This window comes from Serinus canaria, chromosome 1A (assembly GCF_022539315.1).
Source record: "Serinus canaria isolate serCan28SL12 chromosome 1A, serCan2020, whole genome shotgun sequence".
Classification (NCBI taxonomy): domain Eukaryota; kingdom Metazoa; phylum Chordata; class Aves; order Passeriformes; family Fringillidae; genus Serinus; species Serinus canaria.
In genome coordinates this window covers 61,998,851-62,020,157 of record NC_066314.1, presented here as the reverse complement: position 1 = coordinate 62,020,157, position 21,307 = coordinate 61,998,851, and the positions used below count along the sequence as shown (strand labels likewise).

The 21,307-nt window shown below is 37.9% G+C and overlaps 1 protein-coding gene across 1 annotated transcript; it reads right to left on the bottom strand.

The window, feature by feature from the left end:
* Positions 1-1,017: 1,017 nt before the first annotated feature.
* On the bottom strand, positions 1,018-15,946 carry DRAM1 (DNA damage regulated autophagy modulator 1). The gene is made up of 7 exons (XM_009094252.4): positions 15,683-15,946; positions 9,801-9,868; positions 8,479-8,621; positions 6,519-6,696; positions 5,038-5,096; positions 3,613-3,705; positions 1,018-2,325 (listed from the first exon to the last, which is right to left on the bottom strand). The coding sequence occupies exons 1-7, from the start codon at positions 15,811-15,813 to the stop codon at positions 2,278-2,280; spliced, it is 720 nt and encodes a 239-aa protein (XP_009092500.2). The 5' UTR covers positions 15,814-15,946; the 3' UTR covers positions 1,018-2,277.
* Between the last annotated feature and the right edge of the window lie 5,361 nt (positions 15,947-21,307).

The following is a 21,307-nucleotide window of genomic DNA, read 5'->3' as shown; positions in this document are numbered from 1 at the left end:
ATGAAAATATTTCTAGCATAGCTTCCAACAAAAAAAAAAAAAAAAAGCTATTTCTTGTTGCTAAGAAATATGAAAATATAGAAAAAAAGGACCCATAGCAAAGCAACAGAAATGTGCTGTGACATTATCTGTGCTAACCTCTTGAGATCACTTGCCTGTAAAAATTAAAGGGCAGTATTTAACAAGAGTCAGACACAGCTAAATTATACCTAGCTAGAATATTATTTTGGCAATTGCTTGCGACTTGTCAACTCACATTTCAGCCAAAAAAACCAGTTAAGCTGTTGATTGAAAATCTGCTTGGAACCAGAGAATAATCTAAGTGTTTTCAACAGTTGTTCACTGCACAAATAAAAAAAATAATAATACATTGCCTCTATCTGCATGTCAATGCAATTTGAGGTCTTAGGCCTAAGAGATTTAATAAAAGGTGTACTATTGGTGCATTCTTTTGGTCATGAATATAACTCATATTAAAATGTATCACAATAAAGCTCAGGAAAATGGGAGGGATTTAATTCAGTACTTGAATTTACCTCTTGACTTTGGGGACTAAGGTGATCTTGATTCAGCCACTTTCTCTGGATTTTTTTTTCTTCCTTTTAGGATATTGTAAACACTGTAAAGGTTGGCTATCATTTAAAATAACAACTTCTTGCTTCTTATACTTTATGAAAGCTAAGAATAAAAAGTAATACAAGAATCAATACACAATGCACTAGGAAATATGGTCTTTTCTTAACAGAGCCTTGAAAATAACATGATGTCACTTTTTGTGGTTGATACACATTTCCTTTATGATCTTCACTTGAAGGAATGTGTGCCCCTCACAGGATACTAAATCAGCAAGACATAAGGTCCTTCCTTTAGTCAGTACAAGATTTGATTTTTAACTTGGTTGTAGCTATAAACTTCTGCAAGATAACCTGAATACTATGGAAAACAAATCTTCCAGTGAAGAACAAACACCTTTACCTTTATTTTATCTGGAAGAACTTATAAACAAAACATCAACTCTTTAAGTTGTGAAACAGCTGAGTTTAATAGTTTAAAATACACATTAAAAGAAATATTAGCAGATGACTAATCTTAAGACATCACTCTCCAAACACACATTAGTTAGTGGATATTAGCAACTGAAAATCATCAATATTTCTGCATAAACTCTGACATAGTGTGGAAAATGTCATTTTCAGAGAACGTAATTCACAACCAAGTGATTAATGCACTGAATGGAGGTGGTGAACCAGCTCATGAAAGAACCTTTTGCCTGCAAATATTTGTAACATCTGACTTCTCAATTAGCTCCTTTCCAAGTCTTTCATTACAGAAGGAAGTCTATAGCAGCAAATATCTTCATTACAGATGCTCTCCAGGTTGGTTTTTTTAATTCAGTTTTATGTATATAATACTAATACATTTATTTCTAAGTACCTGAAAACTACTGCCTCTTCTTAGCTTCCATGCATTCCCAATGCTTTTTTTGAGACCTTCTTCACTCCACTGTAGATTAAAACACAGGCTGGAAAATTCTGCTTTATATTAACAAAATAGCAGTAAGAGTTCTCTTTATTACATAATGCTAAATATAAATTTACTTTCTATTCCCACTTCCCATTTTTGTTTCCTGTGGCCATCAGTGCATAAAAGGGAAAAAAGGGTGAATTTTTACAACATGTACTGCAGTGATGATTAGAAAACATTTTTCAAGCAATATAGTTTAAATTTCTCTTAGGATTTGCATTTGCATTGCAGTGCCCAGTATCAGAAATATGTAGCATAGTGTTGCCATCTACTAACATTTCTTCAAACAAAGATGCTCACTCTTGCTCTCACCATCTTCTCCAGCCCTTGCAACTTAACAGAGCAGGAATTCAGTCCCAGTGATTTCCATTGCCTTTACACTTCCCTCTTTGCAAAATGTGCTTTCTCAAGTTTAAATGCTAATGCTACTGGTCACACTACAGCAAATTAAAAAGTACAGATATGTTCAAAATAGAAGAGCTGAGGAGATCAAGTCCTTGAGTGATTTTCTGGTGCTTCTAGATATTGCTTTTGTTACAGTATTTTTAATATACCAAACCATATAAAAACTACAAAATATTGCAAAAAGGCAGGAGGAACTTTGCTCTGAGTTCTTAAAATCTTTTTGTGGTTGCTGGTGCAGAGTCAATGGCATGGGTTCTTAGTACAACCTCATCAATCCTTGTGCCTCTGCCATTTTTTCTAAGAAAAAGAAACCTGGAATATCCATAGATATAAAATATTGTTCTTGCATTATCGGGATTCTTCATGTATTTCTGTTGATATCCTTACAGAAAATCTCTAAGAGAAAAATAAAGCAAGATCAGCTTAAGATAATTTAATTTTACAGTTCTATGATATAAAGTACAAGAAGATGAAATAAAAGAAAAAAGTGTTAAAGTGAAATAAATACTGGGGGAAATTAGAAATTTTTTTTTTCTTTGACTGTGGCAGGACTTTTTTACTGAGTTAATAATTCAGTTTTCTCTGAGCATTGGTTATGACAAGAAGACAGTGGAATCTAAAAAATCTTTCTGTCATTGTCAAACACTAACATTGGATCCATGCTATTTCATAGCCTGTAATTTAAAATGGCCACAATTCCAATTCATTTAATTTCATCCCTTTCTCTTATTTTCATAATATTTATATTTAGAAGTTTTTATGTATCTGAAGCAGAATTATCAACTAAGGATTGTTGATAAATATTCTGAGAATTACTGCATTGTCCTGCAAAGCTCTGACTCCAAGGGAAGAGTCTCTTTGATGAAAGAGATGACATCATATACATAGATATCAGAGAGTGATGGACTGGCAATAAATTCCTCCCCCCAAAAATCATGGATTAAATGATACAGATATTTTGGAATGGTTCTTCAATAATTCTATGAGAAGAAGGCAATTATAAACCTTTAAGATCATGTGTTGTGTAATTTGGAACTTTTTTTTTCTGAAAGAAGTGTTTTTTTCTGCTGAACATTGCTTATTTTATTTTATTATTTTTTAATTTTTGTTTTTAATTAAGGAAAAGCCCTATAGCCATAATCTATTTAGTACTAAGTCAAAACTAAACAGACATGGAAATGTTTGATATTGGTTAGCAAAACATATGCTAACTCAGAATCCAGCTTCCCAAACCAGAAGGCTTTTGTGTCAATATTTTTCCAAAAATTATTTCATATTCCTTGCACTTTGAGGAAACATATAGCAAAATTGTAAAACATCAATGATTGAAATGCTTTGGATTGTTATATGAAATCCTTAGGGCAGAAAGAAATTAAGTTTTAGTTGCATCATTTATTTTGCTATTATGTCACCTTTAGAGGGCCTCTTTCTACAAAAAGAGTGGTAAATAATTGACCGGTCTTAATTTTCAAGAAAAGACACACTGAACTATTAAACTGAATTTTATGTTTTATAATCGAGGGGGAGAATATTCATTATGTGGACAAAAATCAGTTCTGTGCTTGATAACATTTGTTTCTGTATAGCTGTGATGCATCTATCTAGGTAAGGAATGGTAATTTTCTATTGCATTGTTATATAATTCATAGCACTTAGTCACTGCTAAAATATGTAGATACCAACCTGAAAATCTCTAATGAAGGTTAAAAAGAAGAAGATGAAACCAAAGGCCACTGTCCATTCACAGATTGCACTCATAAAATGGTAAGTATAATCCTGATGGAATGAGATATAAATGAGATATAAAATGAGATATAAAACACATTTTCAGATTAAACAGCTAAATAAAATATGGGTGAAATGATATAGACATTTCCTTCTGTAAATTCCACAAATAAGATTTATGACTTGTCATCCCTGTTGTATAAAAGTCAATTCACATTTTGTTTTTACAAAAGGGTCAGTAAATTTATCAAGGTGCATGTACTACATTAAGTCTTGTGCACTACCATCAAAGGCAGTAGAAGAAAACTACAATTAGCACAGTATCAAAACAAAGGTTGAATGTAAAAAAAACCTGAAAACACACAGTTGTGATGTGCCCAAGCTCCAAGCTTTCATTCAGAGCCACTGAGCTCAGTAATCCCGAGCAAACTCTTACTTACCATGTTTTGAAATGGAGGGCTACCCTCAATGACAGTTCCTGACAAGACTTTTGTTTTTAGAACTGTCATTGAAAACCTATGTCACACAACACAAACAGAATGCCAAGTGTTTCTCAACATGCCATCACCAAATATGCAAAAAAAAAAAAATTGGTTTTACTGTTTCAGTAAAACCAATTTTTTCAGCTCTGCATCACATAAAAACCCACAAAACCCCCAAAGATCTTACTAAGATTGTCAAATTTCCAAAGATTTATCTCACAGCTGCCTTGTCACTGTTTTGTTGTGGTACATAAGCTAAGTGTGCTCTTATTAAGCTCTTCAAGTAGGATATACTCTCTGAATTATTTACCCATTTTTTTTAATACCTCCTTTTAGCAAAATTTGCCCAAAAAACAAAAATTAGTTTTCCTAGTTGTCATTCTGGAAACACTGAAATCAATTCAAGTACCTAAAATTAACTTCAGGATGTTTTAGATCAGGTTCCAAATATTTATGACAGTATCAAAGACTATTTAATAAAGAATGATAAAAAAACTGAGAAAACCAATTTTGTAAAAAACCTCAAAAACTACAGAATTAAATTGATCCACTTTTTCTTTCATGTGAAAAGTTCATTTTTCAAGAAAACTGACTATAAAAGGAAGTAGAACAAGTAATTACCAGATTTTTTTTGTAGTCTTTTTCTATGGGAAACTCTCAAGTTCTTGGTCAAAATGAAAGTGCAACTCTTTCAAGATTGATCACCCATGACAAATTTTCTTACCCACACCTCAGACATCTTTCTAATGAAGAAGTGGCTGGAAACCAGCACTGCACAGATCTGTTCATGATAATGTGCTATTTGAAGTCTCTGACATGTTTGTAGTGCTTTAAGATAAATATAACAGCATTCCCCAAATAACATCACACACAGTAAGTTGGCTACCTAGTAAGATTTTACCTTTTCACCTGGAGTCCAATCAATTTTTGTCATGGAAATTTTTGAAGCAAACACAATCACTGGGAAAAACAGTGTAAAGGAAACTATACAATATCAGTGAGTGAAAATAAAAATGTCTGCTTACAAAAAAAAAAAAAAGAACACAGACCATCTTCCCCTTCTGTAGCACAGGAGGCCCTGAACAGCCAAAACATCAAATTAAGGTACTAAGAATACAAGTAAATGAAACAATTTATTACAAGGCAGGTGGTAAAAGCAATCAAAACACATTTCTGCACAAATGAAGGTTTCTGTAGGTTCTTTCAAAGTATAGACAGCAAGGAAGTCACTCCAAACTTAGGTGCCATTTGTGATCAAGAACTATGGAAGTAGAGTCCTGCACTGCTGGAAGTGGAACAATGTTGGTTTCCAGTGATGCACAATAAGTGCCTTGATCTGTTTGTACAACTTTTGGGACTGAGTCCCTCTTCCAAAGCCCTTCCACAGCTGCTGGAACCAAAAGCAGGCTGTAGCTGGCTGGTGTCACCGACACGTTTTATGAAAAATCCTTTCTTTAGGAATTTTCCCCTCCTGAGAAACTGAGAGGCCTCAGGAACAAGCTGTAAACAATTCTTATCTGCTGCTGTGGAATGCAACAGGAGAATCTGTGATTGGCCTCGTCAGGCTGTTTCTAATTAAGAGCCAATCACAGATCACCTGTCCAGCCAGTCTCGGTCTGGGAGAAGACTTTTGTTATTCATTTCCTATTCCATTCTTAGGTTAGCCTTGTAGTGAGATCCTTTCCTCTATTCTTTTAGTATAGTTTTAATATATTATCTATCATATAATAATAAATCAAGCTTCTGATACATGGAGTCAACTTTCTCGTCTCTTCCCTCATCCTGGAACCCCTGTGAACAAGACAACAGGCTGGCTCATGTGATGAGCTGCTGCAATCACTTTTCAACACTGGCAGATCACCCAAGGCAAATAAAATCAGTGAGATGACTACTTACAGCATGCCAAAGGAAAAGCCAGGAAGTTGTGCAGGGTGGCTTTAAGAGAGATGATTATTGAGGTGAAGAACCAAGTAGCATGATCAAAATCATCTGCTTAGGCTTGTATGCCACCCAAGTTTTTAGGTTCTGTGTGTTTGGTTCATTGTAGAAGCAGTGGCTCCCTTTTTCAGACCTTCCTCCCTACTATCCTTCAAGTGAAGGAAGTTGGAAAGCTGCTCTAGCTTCACCAGTGAATAATTCTGTGAAAAACACTGGGACATTGTTTTTAAATATACCACTGAAATTAGAGATAAAGCTTTTTAGAAGCTCCGAAAACTCATCTTTATGCTATTGATGGTGTTTCAACATGCTATATTATACACATTAGAGAGCCCTAAGTAAAGAGTGTGACCTTGTTTTTATTTTTTATCAGCAATGATTTAACTTGAAAGGAAAACCATGAACACATAAAGGGAAAACCATGGGATACACCTTAAAGGATACTGGGAATGAAAGCAATGCATGATATGACAGATATGGCCATCCTTATGTGACACACAAAGTAAGTGTTCCATCGTGGGCAGGACTTGTAGGAGATTATAGACTGAAGTGTGATGTATAAAACACCTGAGCCAAAGGCCACCAAAGCTCCAATGTCATGGACACTGGGAACAGCCAGCTCCTGGAAAGGGAATCAGCACAATGGTTAGCTGCTGTTACCTGAAGAAACTGGCAGGTAGTGCACATGAGTGTAAATTTTCTGCATGACATACTGATTAGAGGAACTAGGCTGAATACTAAGAGAATAATTTCTGATTCCAGCTTTGCTTTGATCTCCTGACTTGAAGCATCACCTGACCTTGAGAAAATCTCACATCCTCTTCCTGTTTCAGGTATTCTATTGGCAAATAGGGATCAGAATGTACTGTTCACTAGTTGTACATATACAGTGAAAAGATTGAAGGCTTGCAAGCCACCATTTCCAGCTTCTTGGGCAATTAAGGATGCTTGAAGATCTGCTAGATCAGATGCTTAGCTAGATTAGTTCCTTATTATGCTTAGAACCCTTTCTACGAACTGCATTTAACATGGAAAGCAGGGTCAAAGCAGAGGAAATAGAACTTGAGTGAGGATGGAGTTTATGGACTGGCAATGAGACACAACAGAGATTAGATAAGAACCAGTGCTATAACTGTCAAGGAATCCCTTTGGAAACATTAGGATCAAAGCTTCTGCATCCCCGACTCTCACAAATTATATTACATTCCTTATTTGTCTTTTCCATATTGAAGCCAAGTTTGGTTTCTATTTCAGTCTGACATCATCCAATATTTTTTTTGGTGCCACATATAAATCTTATCAATAAGAACAGGGATATTTTAAAGTAAAATATGATTAGAATAGACTACAGTACCTGTGGTGTTTGCAATCCACACACACTGCCTGGGTGCAAAGCTAAAAAGGGCAAGCTACCAACCTAAGGCAGATGGGGTTTTTGTCTGAAAATACCATTTCCATTACATGTAAAATTGTACTGCAGTTGAAGGCCCAGCAATCTTTACTTTCAGTTTCTGAGTATGTCATCATGTCACTATATGAGCACAATGGTATTTAACAAAATGTTCCAAGGTAGGCCATCCTTTAAAAGAATTAATGCAGCTGTTTCCACAGATTTTAAGGCAGTATCTTCAGCCACCTGTCAACTAAATTTAACTTGATTCTAGGCTGAAGCTTTCCATTGTCCTAATATTTGTGTCAGAATCTACCTTATTATACACTTCCTCACTAGAAAAGGTGAAATGAATATTTTGTTTCAGTATTTTTTCTCCCTAATGAATTTGCTTCCAGACATTGAGTGGGGGAACTTTGGTTTGTAATGAGATACTTACTTCTGGCAAAGTAAGAAGTAGTTCTACATGTCTCTATCAAAAGATAAAACATGTTGTTATGCCATTTCCTACAGACTCAAAAGTTTAACAGGCTGATATTGTGCTCAATTTTCTAACCTGTCAGATAAGATTAGTTCAGTTTGTAGAAAATTCTCCTGGTGAGTGTGCCATCATTCAGCCAAAAATGCAGATGCTTTTGTTAGTCTGGCTTATTCTGCCCTACCTGATTATAAGCAAAGTAAACTTGGAATAGCAAAGTTTTTACATTCAAGTTTTCACAGAAAAAAATTTTACAGAAAAAAAGAAATCCATATAGGACAGACCTTTTACAAGACAAGGACACAGAAAGCTCCTTAATGGCATAACTGCACAAGCAAAAATTCCCTAGTATAGGGAGGAAACAAGTCTGCAGCTAAAAAGCTGCTGAAAAAAGGCAAGAGTAAGAAAGGCATTTTTACCCCATTTCCCAAGGGTCTACATGGGGATAATGTTAATCACTGTTATCTACTTGAAATTTTCAATGGTAAAGCAATCTTATGTTATTTTCATTTTTGTTATGAAATTTATGGTCATACCTGAAAAGTTGCAACTATGCCCATTCCAGTGCAGCCCATCAGTCCCACACATAATGCAAACATATTGCATGAAGACCTAACAAAGTGAGATGATTCATTTTGCTTCTCTATTAATAAATATCTGATGTACATTGTAACTGAAGCTGAAAAAAACAAAAAAAAAGTGTTTTGTTCTATGATCACATATTGGTTACATTTTAACAACCTTTTCCTGTAACACATGACATGCAGAACAAAATTATAAACATGATACAATAAATCCATCTTTAACTCTGCTGGAATGAAGAAGTAAGTTCAGATGAACTTTCAGATGGAACTTCAACATTATCTTTGTCTTAAAATTGCATATTATTGCCATCTAGAACTAAATGTGCATCAGTTCAAGAAAAGCACTAATTTGAATCCCATTCTCCTGGGTGTTTGGGCACAGAGGCATTGCCATTCCACATTAGGAACAGAAGTTACAGGGAAATAAGGACCATAAGCTGCAAGTGGGAGGCCTCATTCTGCTCTGAGATGCAATCTTGTGCCAGAACTACATCTCCTTCTGATGGATGGTCTGAAGAATTAATTCCTTTTTGTAGAGTCACTGCATGCCTGGCCCTAATATGCAGTTCACTCCTGGCAAACACCTGTACTGAATTAGGAAATCATGGTTCTTCAGGATATAATAAGCCTTAGACTGAATTCCACAATTCCATAACCAGACCACAGTTTCAGCCTATCTACAGTTGGAAAAAGAAATCAGGTAACTTTTCCCAGGCACTGTGAGGTTACATGAAGCACTCCAAGATTGTGACTGAACGAGGCTCTCATAAAAGGTAAAATATATTTACTTTGCCTTAAGGCCATCATACAGAGATACACAGCTCTTGATCCTCCATCCTGTAAAAGATAATAAAAAATGCCAAACTTCCTGATTCACATCAGTTATTTTGTAGAGAAGTAGGCACATTGTGGAGAAAACCAGGTGTTGCTTCAACACGGTTCTTCCCTTTACTGCAGCATCTTAGAGCCTAAAGTTTCCCTACAGCAGAGTTTTTGCAGAGTAATTATGCCATCTTTGCCCCACATTTATTTCCAGTGTGCTGACTACTTTGCACTGATGAGGTGCTCTGAAGAGACACAAGTGCCTCTGAGCCTGCACTGACTGCTCCTAAGGACCCAACTCTCCAGGTTTTACTTACATCTACCTGATACTGCCCTTCGACTGTGGAGGAGTTTTTTATGAAGAATACTGAATACATTTCTGTAATTAAAGCAGGCATTTTTCACTAATTCTCATTTCTTCATTCTGGTCAACCCAAATACCTTATACCTACCTAGAAGTGCTGAAATATTACTCATAAAACCAAAGACACCACTCTCCGGAGGTTTAGTTCCAGTGTCGCTAAAGCAGGAAGAGAGACAAATTAAAAAGTTAATTGAGACCTGTGAAACATAAATGAGACAACTGAAATCCCATGAGAAATACAATTTGTGTGAGCTGCTGGTGTGTGTGTAAGGCAATTCATCTTCTGCTGCACCATTTGTAGTAGAGAATCCCTCTTTTCAAAAAGGAAGCATATTTTAAGAACATACTCTTTGAACTGTATTTCTTCTTTTTCTGTGTGCAATATGCAAAGATGTGACAGACCTGTACTTTGCTTATGAATGACATGATTACATAAATGCCATTTCAGAATTAATGTTTCTTTTATCTGTTGAATTAACACTGTGGTAGAGTAAAATGTATCTAATGGCAGTCAATATCTTAAGATGTGAGAGAATTTGGTTTAATTTCTTTAAAAGGACTTAACTCTATGAGACAAATTGTGTTCCATGCCCAGGAATGTTCCTAGGAACTGTTTAATTTACTAATGTACATACAGTTTAGGAGTACCCTATCTCCAAGGTGTTGTAAGTCTCTTCTGATGAAACACTTCAGTCTTACAGGGAATACTTGGAAGTTCACTGGGACAGAGAGAGGGAGCATGAGTGTGAGAATATCTACAGAATTTATATACATATCTACATGCACATCTATATATATGAAAGACATAATGTACACAAAACATTTGTTTTGTAGAAAATAGAACACCTTCACCATAGAGTCCTTTCCCCTCTTTTCCCTACATAAGTGCAAACACCCACCCCAGAGAATGCCCTTCCCTCACAGAATGAACATACTCCTGGGAGAATGTGAGCTCAAACCCCCTCAAGTTGAACCCTTCTGTGGAAGGTGAGTGCTCTGTTGAAAGAGCAGTACTATGATCTTGCCACCTCTTTTTACCACTTTTTCTTCTCTGGTGTCCATTTTTTTCTTGTTTACCATACAAGCAGTTGATATCTATTTGATCAGGTTCTGTTGGCCCAGCCAATGGAAAACATCTAGTTCTTCAATCTTTACATAATTTGAGTGTGGGCTAAGTTTTCAGTTGCTGGGCAGTACCAAGAGGCAGGATAGTGTGTTTGAACAAAGGCACCCAAAAACTCTACTATCAGATATGAACGCATGAGGGTTTTAGCTAATGCCAAAGCTTAGGGGATACTGAGCAAAGCTTCTGAGAACAAACCTTTCTCCTGGAGTGGGAGTGTCAATCTGCTGAAGGGTAGGAAGGCTCTGCAGAGGGATCTGGACAGGCTGGATTGATGGGCCAAGATGAGTGGTAGGAGGTTCAGCACTACACTTTGGCCACAACAGCCCCAGGCAGTGCTGCAGGCTGGGGAGCAGTGGGTGGAGAGATGTGCAGCAGAAAAGAACCTGGGGGTGCTGGTTGGCAGCAGCTGATAGTGAGCCAGTGTGTGCCCAGGTGGCCAAGAAGGCCAGTGGCATCCTGGCTTGTATCAGCAGCTGTGTGGCCAGCAGGAGCAGGGCAGTGACTGTTGCCCTGTTCTTGACTCTCACGTGTTGCTGTGAGTTTGGGCTCCTCACTGCGAGGAAGATATTGAGGGGCTGGAGTGTGTCCAGGGAAAGGCAGCAGAGCTGGGGAATGGTCTGGAGCACAGGTCTGATTTAAGGAGCAGTTGCAGGAGATGGGGGTGTTTAGCCTGGAGAAGAGGAGGGTCAGAGGTGACACGATCACTCTCTACAACCACCTGAAAGGAGGCTGTAGCCATGTGGGGGCCTCTTAGCAAGAGGACAAGAGGAAATGGCTTCAAGTTGTGCAAGGAGAGATTTAAATTGGATGTTAGGAAAAAATTTCCCCACAGAAAGAGTGGTTAGACATTGGAATGGACTGCCCAGAGAGGTGGTGGAGTCACCATCCCTGGAAATGCTAAAGGAAAGCCTGGACTTAGTGCCATGGTCTGGTTGACAAGGTGGAGCTCACTCACAGGTTGGACTCAGTAACCTCAGAGGTCTTTTCCAACCATTGTTGATTCTGTATAATGGGACAAGTGGGTACTAGCTAGGGATATTTTTTTATGTCATGCAAGGAGATGAATACTCTTCATTCCAAAAGTGAGGCTGGATTAGGTTTCAGTGCTAAGATTCTGATGCTACCACTGAGTACAGCCAAAATGACCTCAGCATGAATGCTCTCCACATGCAAAAGAGAAAGCACTCTCTACTTTAGCATTCACTCAAGGATTCTGACAATTTTGTGAACTTCAGGACAGAAGAGTATGACCATCTGAAATGACCTGATTATTTTAGAAACTCATATTTGCTCTCCAGCCCCTTCTATGTTATAGAAGGATTTGTTTAACAGAAGTTGCTAAGATGACATCAGCAACAGGAGGAAATTTAGGATAAAGGTAGGATCTTTTTCTATGAAAAGCTGATGGAAAAAGAATAGACAAAATTCATAGATTTCTTTTTTACTAGATTGGTTCCAAATTCTCAGACAACAAAAGTTTGGACCAAGTTTTAGACAAGTTTTTACAACTTGTCAGGCATTGGGAATCTTTATTCACCTGAATTTTCTTGTAATGCTTTCTGAAGACATGTTCCAGCTGGTAGTCAGTATTAATCTTGTTTCTCTATGACAGTGGAATTTATGAATTTATGAAGACTTAGTAAACTAAGTCTTTTTGTTTGTTTGTTTAACACACCTGAAAATCATCTTAATTTGTATTTCATTTAGCCCATTTTTCAACCTTGAACTTCATCTTTTCCTTTTGTTTCTGGAGTGTTTTCATTAACACAACAAAGGAGTCCATTTAAAATGTGGGCCACTTGTGACAATCTTCAAGGACTTTTTCAAATCAGAAACCACTCTGTGGTAAGTACAGAACTGTAATCACTTCAAAGCTTTTGAAGGGCTTTAGGTGAGAAGAGAATGGAATTGGTACACATAGAAAGCCATTTGAAGTTCTTGGAACACATTGTAGGAGCAAACCAAATAACCTGAAATTGCACTGAACTCCATTTTTTAACAGAGTATTTTCTCAAGCTAAAGGTTTATAGGTGATTTTTGCAGTTGGTGATTTTTAAACTCAACAATCTTAGATTATGTTGTAACTAAAATTCATACCAGGAATATTATATCACAATCTGTTTACAAAGTACTGCACTGGACTTTTAAGGACACAAACTTCTTAATGCTATACTTTGCATTACAAAATTGAATATGGATTCATATTCAATTTTTTTTTCAATTTCTTTAAATCTGCTGCTTTTTAAAAAAAGATTAGCAAAAAAAAGGAAATAGCATATTTGAAACAAAAATATGCTCACTTATTTGAGCTGGTGCATAGGTGAGCTCAACCACTATGGAAAAGATGAGGAACCCTGTATGAAAATGACAGCATTTGTGTCACCATCTCATGCAGAAGAATTTTGAAAACAAACAGTCTTCTGAAGAGTGGAAAGACAAGAAGGTGAAGGAGACAAGGAATAAATATTTTAGGGCCAAATGACTCATCATCATTGAATTTTCTTCAGAGCCATCATAAACTATTTCTCTTCAAACTGAAGTCCCAGATTTTTTAAGATTCTATTCCCCCTACAGAGATTCTGATTTCTCCAGAGGTACCAACTGGCAGCAAATACTTTCAGGAAAATTTCCTTTTTTCTTTCACTGAGAATTCAAACAAGAAAACAGCTATCCCAGCACATCCAAATTGGTTTGGATTTTGAGCAGTGTGAGTAACAGGACTAATTTTGGCACAACCTCATCATCTTTTAGGATCCAGCTGCTAGAAAACACAAAATCATATTCATTTTATCTAGCAAGAATTGTATTTATATGGTTTACTTGATGGGACATTAGCACAGCCTCAATGACAATTTTAGGTGTGGTCTCTCACTGTAACAGCTGGTACATTGTAAGCAAATAAAATTAATGTTACTTCAAGGCATACACAGAGTACTTGGGGAATGAGTGTAAGAATTACAGAAAAGTTTAACTCAAGTATGTCAGTATTCTTCTCCTTTGTGTAACTGGAATTTCCCCATACGAGCGCTATTTAATTTTTATATTTCATTTTAAGATATTGCACAACTGAAAGGTTGCAACATTCTTCCTCTTTTTTTAACACTCTTAGTTTTACTTAATCACATTGTCAATCACATGATTCATACTCTTAGGCTGAATCAATGACCTGCAAATTAAGAATGTGAATATGGTGTTGTCCTGACTACCTAGAAGAACACCTTTTATTATTCCCAAATGCATCTTCTAGGAAGTTCTCATGCTTAGACCACATGCCTTTAGAATTGTTGCAAGTGCTTCACCAATAGTCAACATATATTCTTAGACCAAATGTGGTGTTGAAAGGATGTAACATAAACAAGATTTTTAAAAAGCTTTACTAGTAAATGCAGAGGGACTGAAATGTGAGTCGGAATCACTGGTGCAGCCTCTTATGTCTTTGTTTTGTTTAGGTTTTTTAGGGCATATGGACTTCTATTGTGATTCCATAGCTAAAGGATAAGAACAATGTTTAATGGGAGCTATTCCATGAAGTTGATATAACTGTGGCAGCTGTGATACATTCACTAGAGTTGTACAGTTGTGACTTAAAGGTCTGGCCCATCCCTCTTAGAAAGAATGACACAATTAGGATACCTGGGCCGTCAAAAGCTTAACTGCAAAAAAACACTATACATAAAAAACCACATCCCACTCTCTCATGTATTTTATTCTATGACATGGCTTCAACATAAGAAACTTAATTTGTCAAATTTCTTACTACAGGATCTCAAAATATTTCTGAACACAAACCGTGTACAAATTATATCAAATGATTAAGTTTTTTTAGTTAATACTGGATAAATTGCACTGATCACAAGCACTTCTGTGTTAGTAAAGCTTTGTGCGTAATCAAGGATGAGCAGTAGGGTGTTTGTTCAAGTGCAAGAACAAGGCCTTCCAAGAGCTTTCCAGATTTGTGCAGAGAGCCTTAAAAAGTTTTGCTAATATAAACATGAAGCCCAACTTTCTCTGGCTCAGTTTGAATGAAGCTCAGCTATCTTGTGGGTTGTGGTGTAATTTGCTCTTGCCTATGATGACAAACCCTAATTTTCAATCAAATTTTCTTCTATGTGCCAATCATGTTAGCAGCCTTCTGATACTGTGCATGTACAAAAAGTCCTTCAAGGAATTAGGTCTGATGAATCTTGAAAGATGTATTTTAAAACCTTGTTTAGATCTTCTGTATATCAGAGACACTCTTGGATTCTGGCTAACCTTCAATCTATTGAGAGATAAATACTAACATTTTCATAGTTAAATTTAAATGTTAACATAAGCCATGCATAAAGTATGATTTACACAGAATTGCACTTAAATGAAAAAGGTTATAGAAAAGGGATGCCAGGAATCTCTTGGGGAGTCTTTAAAACCCATTGGTCCTAAAATGAAATATAAAAAATGCATGTTTGTGGGGATGTGTGCTCTGCAAAAGCCATCACAGGGCTTTGAGTCCAGTCATCATCTGGTGCACTTTGGCCTAGTTCTGGAGTTATACAAACAAAATTACACTTCCACCACGTAATCATAAAGTTTTTCTAGGATCAGGCCTGTGTTGGCTGCAGCAGCAAACTGTCATGTCCTTTCCATCGTGTCTCCAGCATTTGTGTCCTGTGGCTCCCAGAGGTGCTAGAGGTGTGATGGGTGCCGGGAGTGCCCAGCGTGTCCCCGTGTCCCCGGGAGGCCCCGCCGCCACTGCCTCTCCTCCGCTGGGGACCCCACACTCCCTCCGGGAATCCCCTCAGGACACCGCCCATGGTCTCTCACACACACACAAGCCCCGCACCTCGGCCGCTCTCCCGCCTCACCTGATGTAGGGCACGAAGGGCTCGACGTGCCCCGCCAGCACGGCGATCGCATAGGAGATGATGAAGGCGGCCGAGGACCAGCTGACGAGCAAAGCGGGCACGAAAGCCACGCCGGGCATGCAGCACAGCATCGCCGCCCGGGGCGCGGGCAGCGGGGCGGCAGCGCGCTGCAGTGACGGCCCGGCAGCGGGGACTGGCGGCGCATCCGCGCTCCCCACGCCTGCCCGCCCCGCCGCCCGCGGCCCCGGAGCTGCCCCGCCAGGCGCTCCCTTCCCTTCACTTTCGGTTCTCCGCTGCGCTCCCCGCCCCCGACGGCGGCGGAAAGCCAGGGACAGCCGTGGGCCCTTCGCCTGTCACCGCTGGCGGCACCTGGCGCACTTGGGGAGTTTCTGGCGGCAGAACTTTCCCCGTGTCCCTGTCGCTGCCGGCTCTCCGGGCCGCACACGCCCCGTCGGGGCAGGGAGGCGGGCGGTGAGATGCTGCCTGGACTGCTCGCCGGCGTCTGCGGGTCGTGCCGGCCGCTTGTGCCTTCACAGTTTTCTTTAAAAGGGTTAAAAATGGGTCCAGTGTGAGCGTGCAGGAGCTCTTTGCAGCTCGGCGGCCGAGAAGCGGTGGTGGGTGCACGGAAACCGGGTCAGAAACTGTGCAGGTCCCATTCCGGAGTCCTGCACACACCTCATCCGCCTTGGACTTTCGTTTCAAATGTATAATGTAGCCTTGATCTCCAAATTTCCCCTGAAATTCACTTTTGCACATGCTTAGAGGAAACCATATTTTAATTCAAAATCATGCTGTGCTCAGCATTTTCGCTTTGCTTTTGCCTGAAGCCATGGACAATCTGCCAAGGGTGTTTCTGTTTCCTTTGATTGTTTGTAGTTATCAGCCCACCAAACCAACAGCTAAACTCGAGGTTACCGTTCTGCTACAAAGACGTGTGTGTACATACTCTGCCTCTCTCCCTGAGAATGCATCGAGGGTTTTGCCTTCAGTGCACATTCCCCGTGGTGGATGCACACACGGTGAGTACTTGCCTGGCCTTTGAAGGCATTAGGAACGGAGACAGAAATTACATAAAAGGACCAGGGACAGTATTTCTTAATGGAACTACAGAAAAGTAATTAAAAAAATTATTCTACCCCTAAGACTGGAGGTAGTCGATGACCTTCTTCTTGGCAGTAGCAAGTTGCTCAAAGTCTTAACATACAAATTGAGTGTAATAGTTCACACCATGCCACAAATTCATACTTCACATTTCCACAGTTAATCCGCCTTCTAGTAAATTTGAGTGACAGAAAATTCTGACTGGAAGAACAGGTTTATTTCTTTTTATGTTAAAGGTGCAAAAATAATGGGAGATAATATTTGAGCTGTCTTAATATGCTGGTTTAAAAAATTCTGTGTAATTATGCCTCAATATCAAGTATCTTAGGTTTTTTTCCTCTTGAAATAGAAAATTAAAGAAATACTATACAGGAATGAAATCTAGTCTCTTTGGTAAATAAATGGCAGAAACATATTGATGGTAATTATATTTATAGCAGTAAAATTTTAATTTTTATTATATCAGTAAATTAGTATTTTGGTTTGGTCCATTGCAAAAAAGATGATGGAATTCTCTTTATTTTACTGCATCAACATTGAAGTCACATTGTTGGAAAAATGTTCCATCCACAGTTCTGCAAGTTCCTTGCACTATCTTTAGTTTTGTAAGTAGTAAATAAATTACTTTAAAGTGTGAGTTGAGTATTTACATTATTCACATGACTTTTTGAAATGCCTGAACACTATTTGGAGTGAAAGAAATGGACACATTTGGCTCAAGCAGGTGGCAATTGACTGTTTGGTGATCACTAGCAAAGGCTCTTGTTGCTATGTAAATATTTATTGCAGCTCACGTGATGTTTCATTTTCTTTATAATTTTATTGTTTAATTTGAGCAGTGATCTTTAATCATTTTTTATCAGAAGATCTGATCTTTAAAGATCATTAGAAGCTGCACAGAGTAACAAATACAGGTTACTCACAAACTTGGGAAGAGTGATTTTATTTACTGGACTTGAGAACACTAGTGTGATATTTCAAAGAAAGTCTATGTATTTTAATTCATTTTGTTTTCAATAAATTATTTTAAAACCCTAAGAGTATAGAAACATAAAATAACTATGGATTTTAATATACTTCTATGGGATTCTTGTGGATGAAAAAATTAGATATGAGCCTTCAGTGTGCATTTGCAGTCCAGAAAACCAGCTTTATCCTGGGCTGTATGAAAGCATGGGAAACATGACCAGAAGGCTGAGTAGGGTGAATCTGCCCCCCTGCTCTGCTCTGCTCTGCTCTGCTCTGCTCTGCTCTGATGAGACCCCACCTGGAACGCTGCATCCAGCTCTGAGGTCCCTGGCACCAGACATGGACCTGTTACAGCAGCTCCAGAGGAGGGCCACAGAAATGATCAGAGGGATGGAGCCCCTTCCCTTGTTGAAGAAAGGCCAAGAGAGCTGAGTTTGTTCAGTCTGGACGAGAGAAGGATCCAGGGACAATGCATTGCATCTTTTCATTATTTAAATGGGGCTTAGAAGAATGAAAGCTAGAGAATTTATATCAAGATCTGTAGTGACAGCACAAGGGGAAATGGCTTTAAACAAAAGATGGTAGGTTTAGATTACATATTAGGAAAGAATTCTCTGTTCTGAGTGTGATGAGACACTGTGACAGGTTGGCCAGAGAAATTGTGGATGCCCTGTTAAATGCCAGCCTGGATGGGGCTTTGAGCAATCTTGTCTAATGGAAGATGTCCCTGCCCATGGGAGTGAGGTTAAAACTGGGACATCTTTATGGTCCTTTCTGAACTAAACCCTGCTATGATTCTATGATTCTGTGATCTAACAAAATGATCAGACTACTTCAAGTTAGAATTATTAGGAAAATAAATATGTTAAGGTGTGCATATAATAACACATCCATGTCAGTGATTTGAAAATATATGAAGGAAATAATAATGGAAGAAATCTAAAATAGTCTGTGCTGCTGGTACCTGTATCTCCTCTTTTCTCTGCTTTACTCAAAGTATGTTTCCCATAGATTTTATATTTATTATATATTAATATTCTTTATAATATGGTTTTTTTTCAAACTCATTCATTATGGAATTACCTGTAACATGAAAGACCCAGTTAGAAGAAACCCCTTCCTCAAACTTATTGTTTTTTAATATCTCTGCATGGTTTTTACATTGAACCGGTACAGAATAGTTACAGTAGCATTTACTTCCCTGATATGGTAAAGAACCTGCTGGAAGATGGAAGGATGGAAGTACAAGTGAGACAAGAAAATGGTAAGCAGTAAAAGTTTGGAATGAGAGCAAAAGAGATGAAGTTCAGCTGCTTTTTGAGATCTGTTGTTACACACAAGCACTAGGAAAAAAAGCAGTCAATCTGTGAATGTAATGCCTAAATTCTTTTATTAACAACTGGTTAATAACTGGCTTATTAACACAGGTTGTACCAGAAATACATTTACAGAAGGAATCAAATACACTACCAGTAACTTCTTCAGATTACTGTGTGAAGAGTTCAAGCTGGTTTGTGGTATCTCTTCTCTTCCTCTTTGGTCATGTGCCAGTATCTGTAACCTTCTCTCAGTAATAAAAGCATGTGTAAACTATTTTCACTTCTGACAGGAAGTTTGGAGTAACAATAGTAACAATCCACAACATCTGAAAAGTCTTAACACTGTAAGGCATTCATGACATGATATTAATATTTCTAAAAGGTAATGGGATTTAGTTATAAGGCAGTTTTCAGATGTTATTGTTTAAGAAATGGTTTATTTTGCTCTATTTATTTTGGGTCTCCCCTGTAGATAGCTAGATTATATCTAAATGTCTAACCAAAATTCAGGTAAAAGATGTCTCAGCTGTCAAAAAGATTGTAGAAGTCAAAAACTGACAGATCCCTTAAGAATGAAGAGAGGTAACTACTGGGTTGAAATAGTGTAATTTCATCACTCAAAAAAACCCAACCCAAACCAAACCAAAAAGTCCAAAAAAAAAAACAAAGACAAAAACAAAACCAACACCCCAAACCCAAAACCAAACAAAACCGAAAAACAACCAACCAACCAAAAAAACCCAAAAAAAAAACCCAAAACCCCAAAACAAGCAAGCAAACAAAAACACCCCACAAAAAACTACACATACACACACACAAAAGCCAACCAAAAAACCCCAAAACCAAAAAATGAATAGAAGCTTTCTCTGGTGCAGGACAGATTAATATCTTGGAATAGTGGTGAAGTGTGAAAAGGCTTATTCCAGAATTTCTAGAGAAAATTAGCTCTCAATTTTTTTTTTTTTTTAACTACTCCACTCTGTATTTTCAGTTACTTCTTGGGTGATGTTTTTTTCAAATAAAATGTTTATTGGGAGAAATCTTTGTTTCCAGAATGCATGAGCAGTAGACTGACCAGGGCTATAGAGCAAGAGAGAGACTGTTTAGCTACAGATGAACCATTCTCCAGTGGCTTTGTTGACCTTCACTCTAAATGAGGTAGTGAACATGCTGAAGCAGTTAGTAGGAGAATTTGGCTCTGGCATTTTGAGAATTTTGGCAGTACATTTTTGTAGAAGCACATTTTTAGTGAAAAGTAAATCATTCAAAGTGAAATGGGAGCTTTTTATGTGGCCTTGTGATCTGAAAGAAATACCTTTGCAGTTTTCTTACTGGTACACAGTAGCTGGCAGTAAGCTGCTTGCTGAAGATTAGGAGAAAGTAATGAAATTCATGACCTGAGTCAAATTAGAATGCAAAGGGATTAATGAAATCAGACTCTAAACAGAGAAAATTTGATCAATCCTTGGAAAAGCTATCAAAAATACATTTTTTTCTCAACATCAGAAGTGTCTAATGATGTAGCTACATCCAACACAAAACCTCCTGGAAATGGGGAGTACTCACTCCTGAAAAATCAGATTCTATTTCCACATGTTAATATTGATTTGCCAGCACAATTTAAGGGTGTTGGTTTGTCTACCTTTACTGCATCATATTGTTAAATATAGGGCACTCAGTTATTTCTTCCTGTACACCATGCTTTGCACATTGCTGGCTGTATTACTGTTTGCTTCTTTCATGAGTTTCCTTTTTCTGTGTCTGGCCACAGCTGACACCAATGTCTAACAGGGCCAGAGGGAGCTGCCACATGTGCTTCAGGGGAATATTGTGAAATCTGTTTATGTTGAAACTGCTCAATTCCAGCTGATACACACCTAACAAACAAACATACCTAGTAAAATGTAGTTTTACAAAACCTAAACATTGTGTTCAATTTTGTCTTTTCAGTTTTAACAAGCTGTTCTTTCCATCCTTTCTTGGCCTTTGTCCATGTCCTTCATAGTTCCTCAATATCAAAGGGTCACGCTGCATAGCAAATTTGTTATGACCACAAATAATATGAAAAAAAGGCAGGATTGTTCTTGTTCAGTAAAAATGCAGTGAAATCAGTATCATGAGGCACAAACAAATGCTCAGCTTTGTACCTGGCAATGAGCACTGCAATAACCTGTGGAGCATCACAGCTTCTTATTTGTTTGAGGAACTTTGAACTGAGGAACAGCTGGTGCAGTTT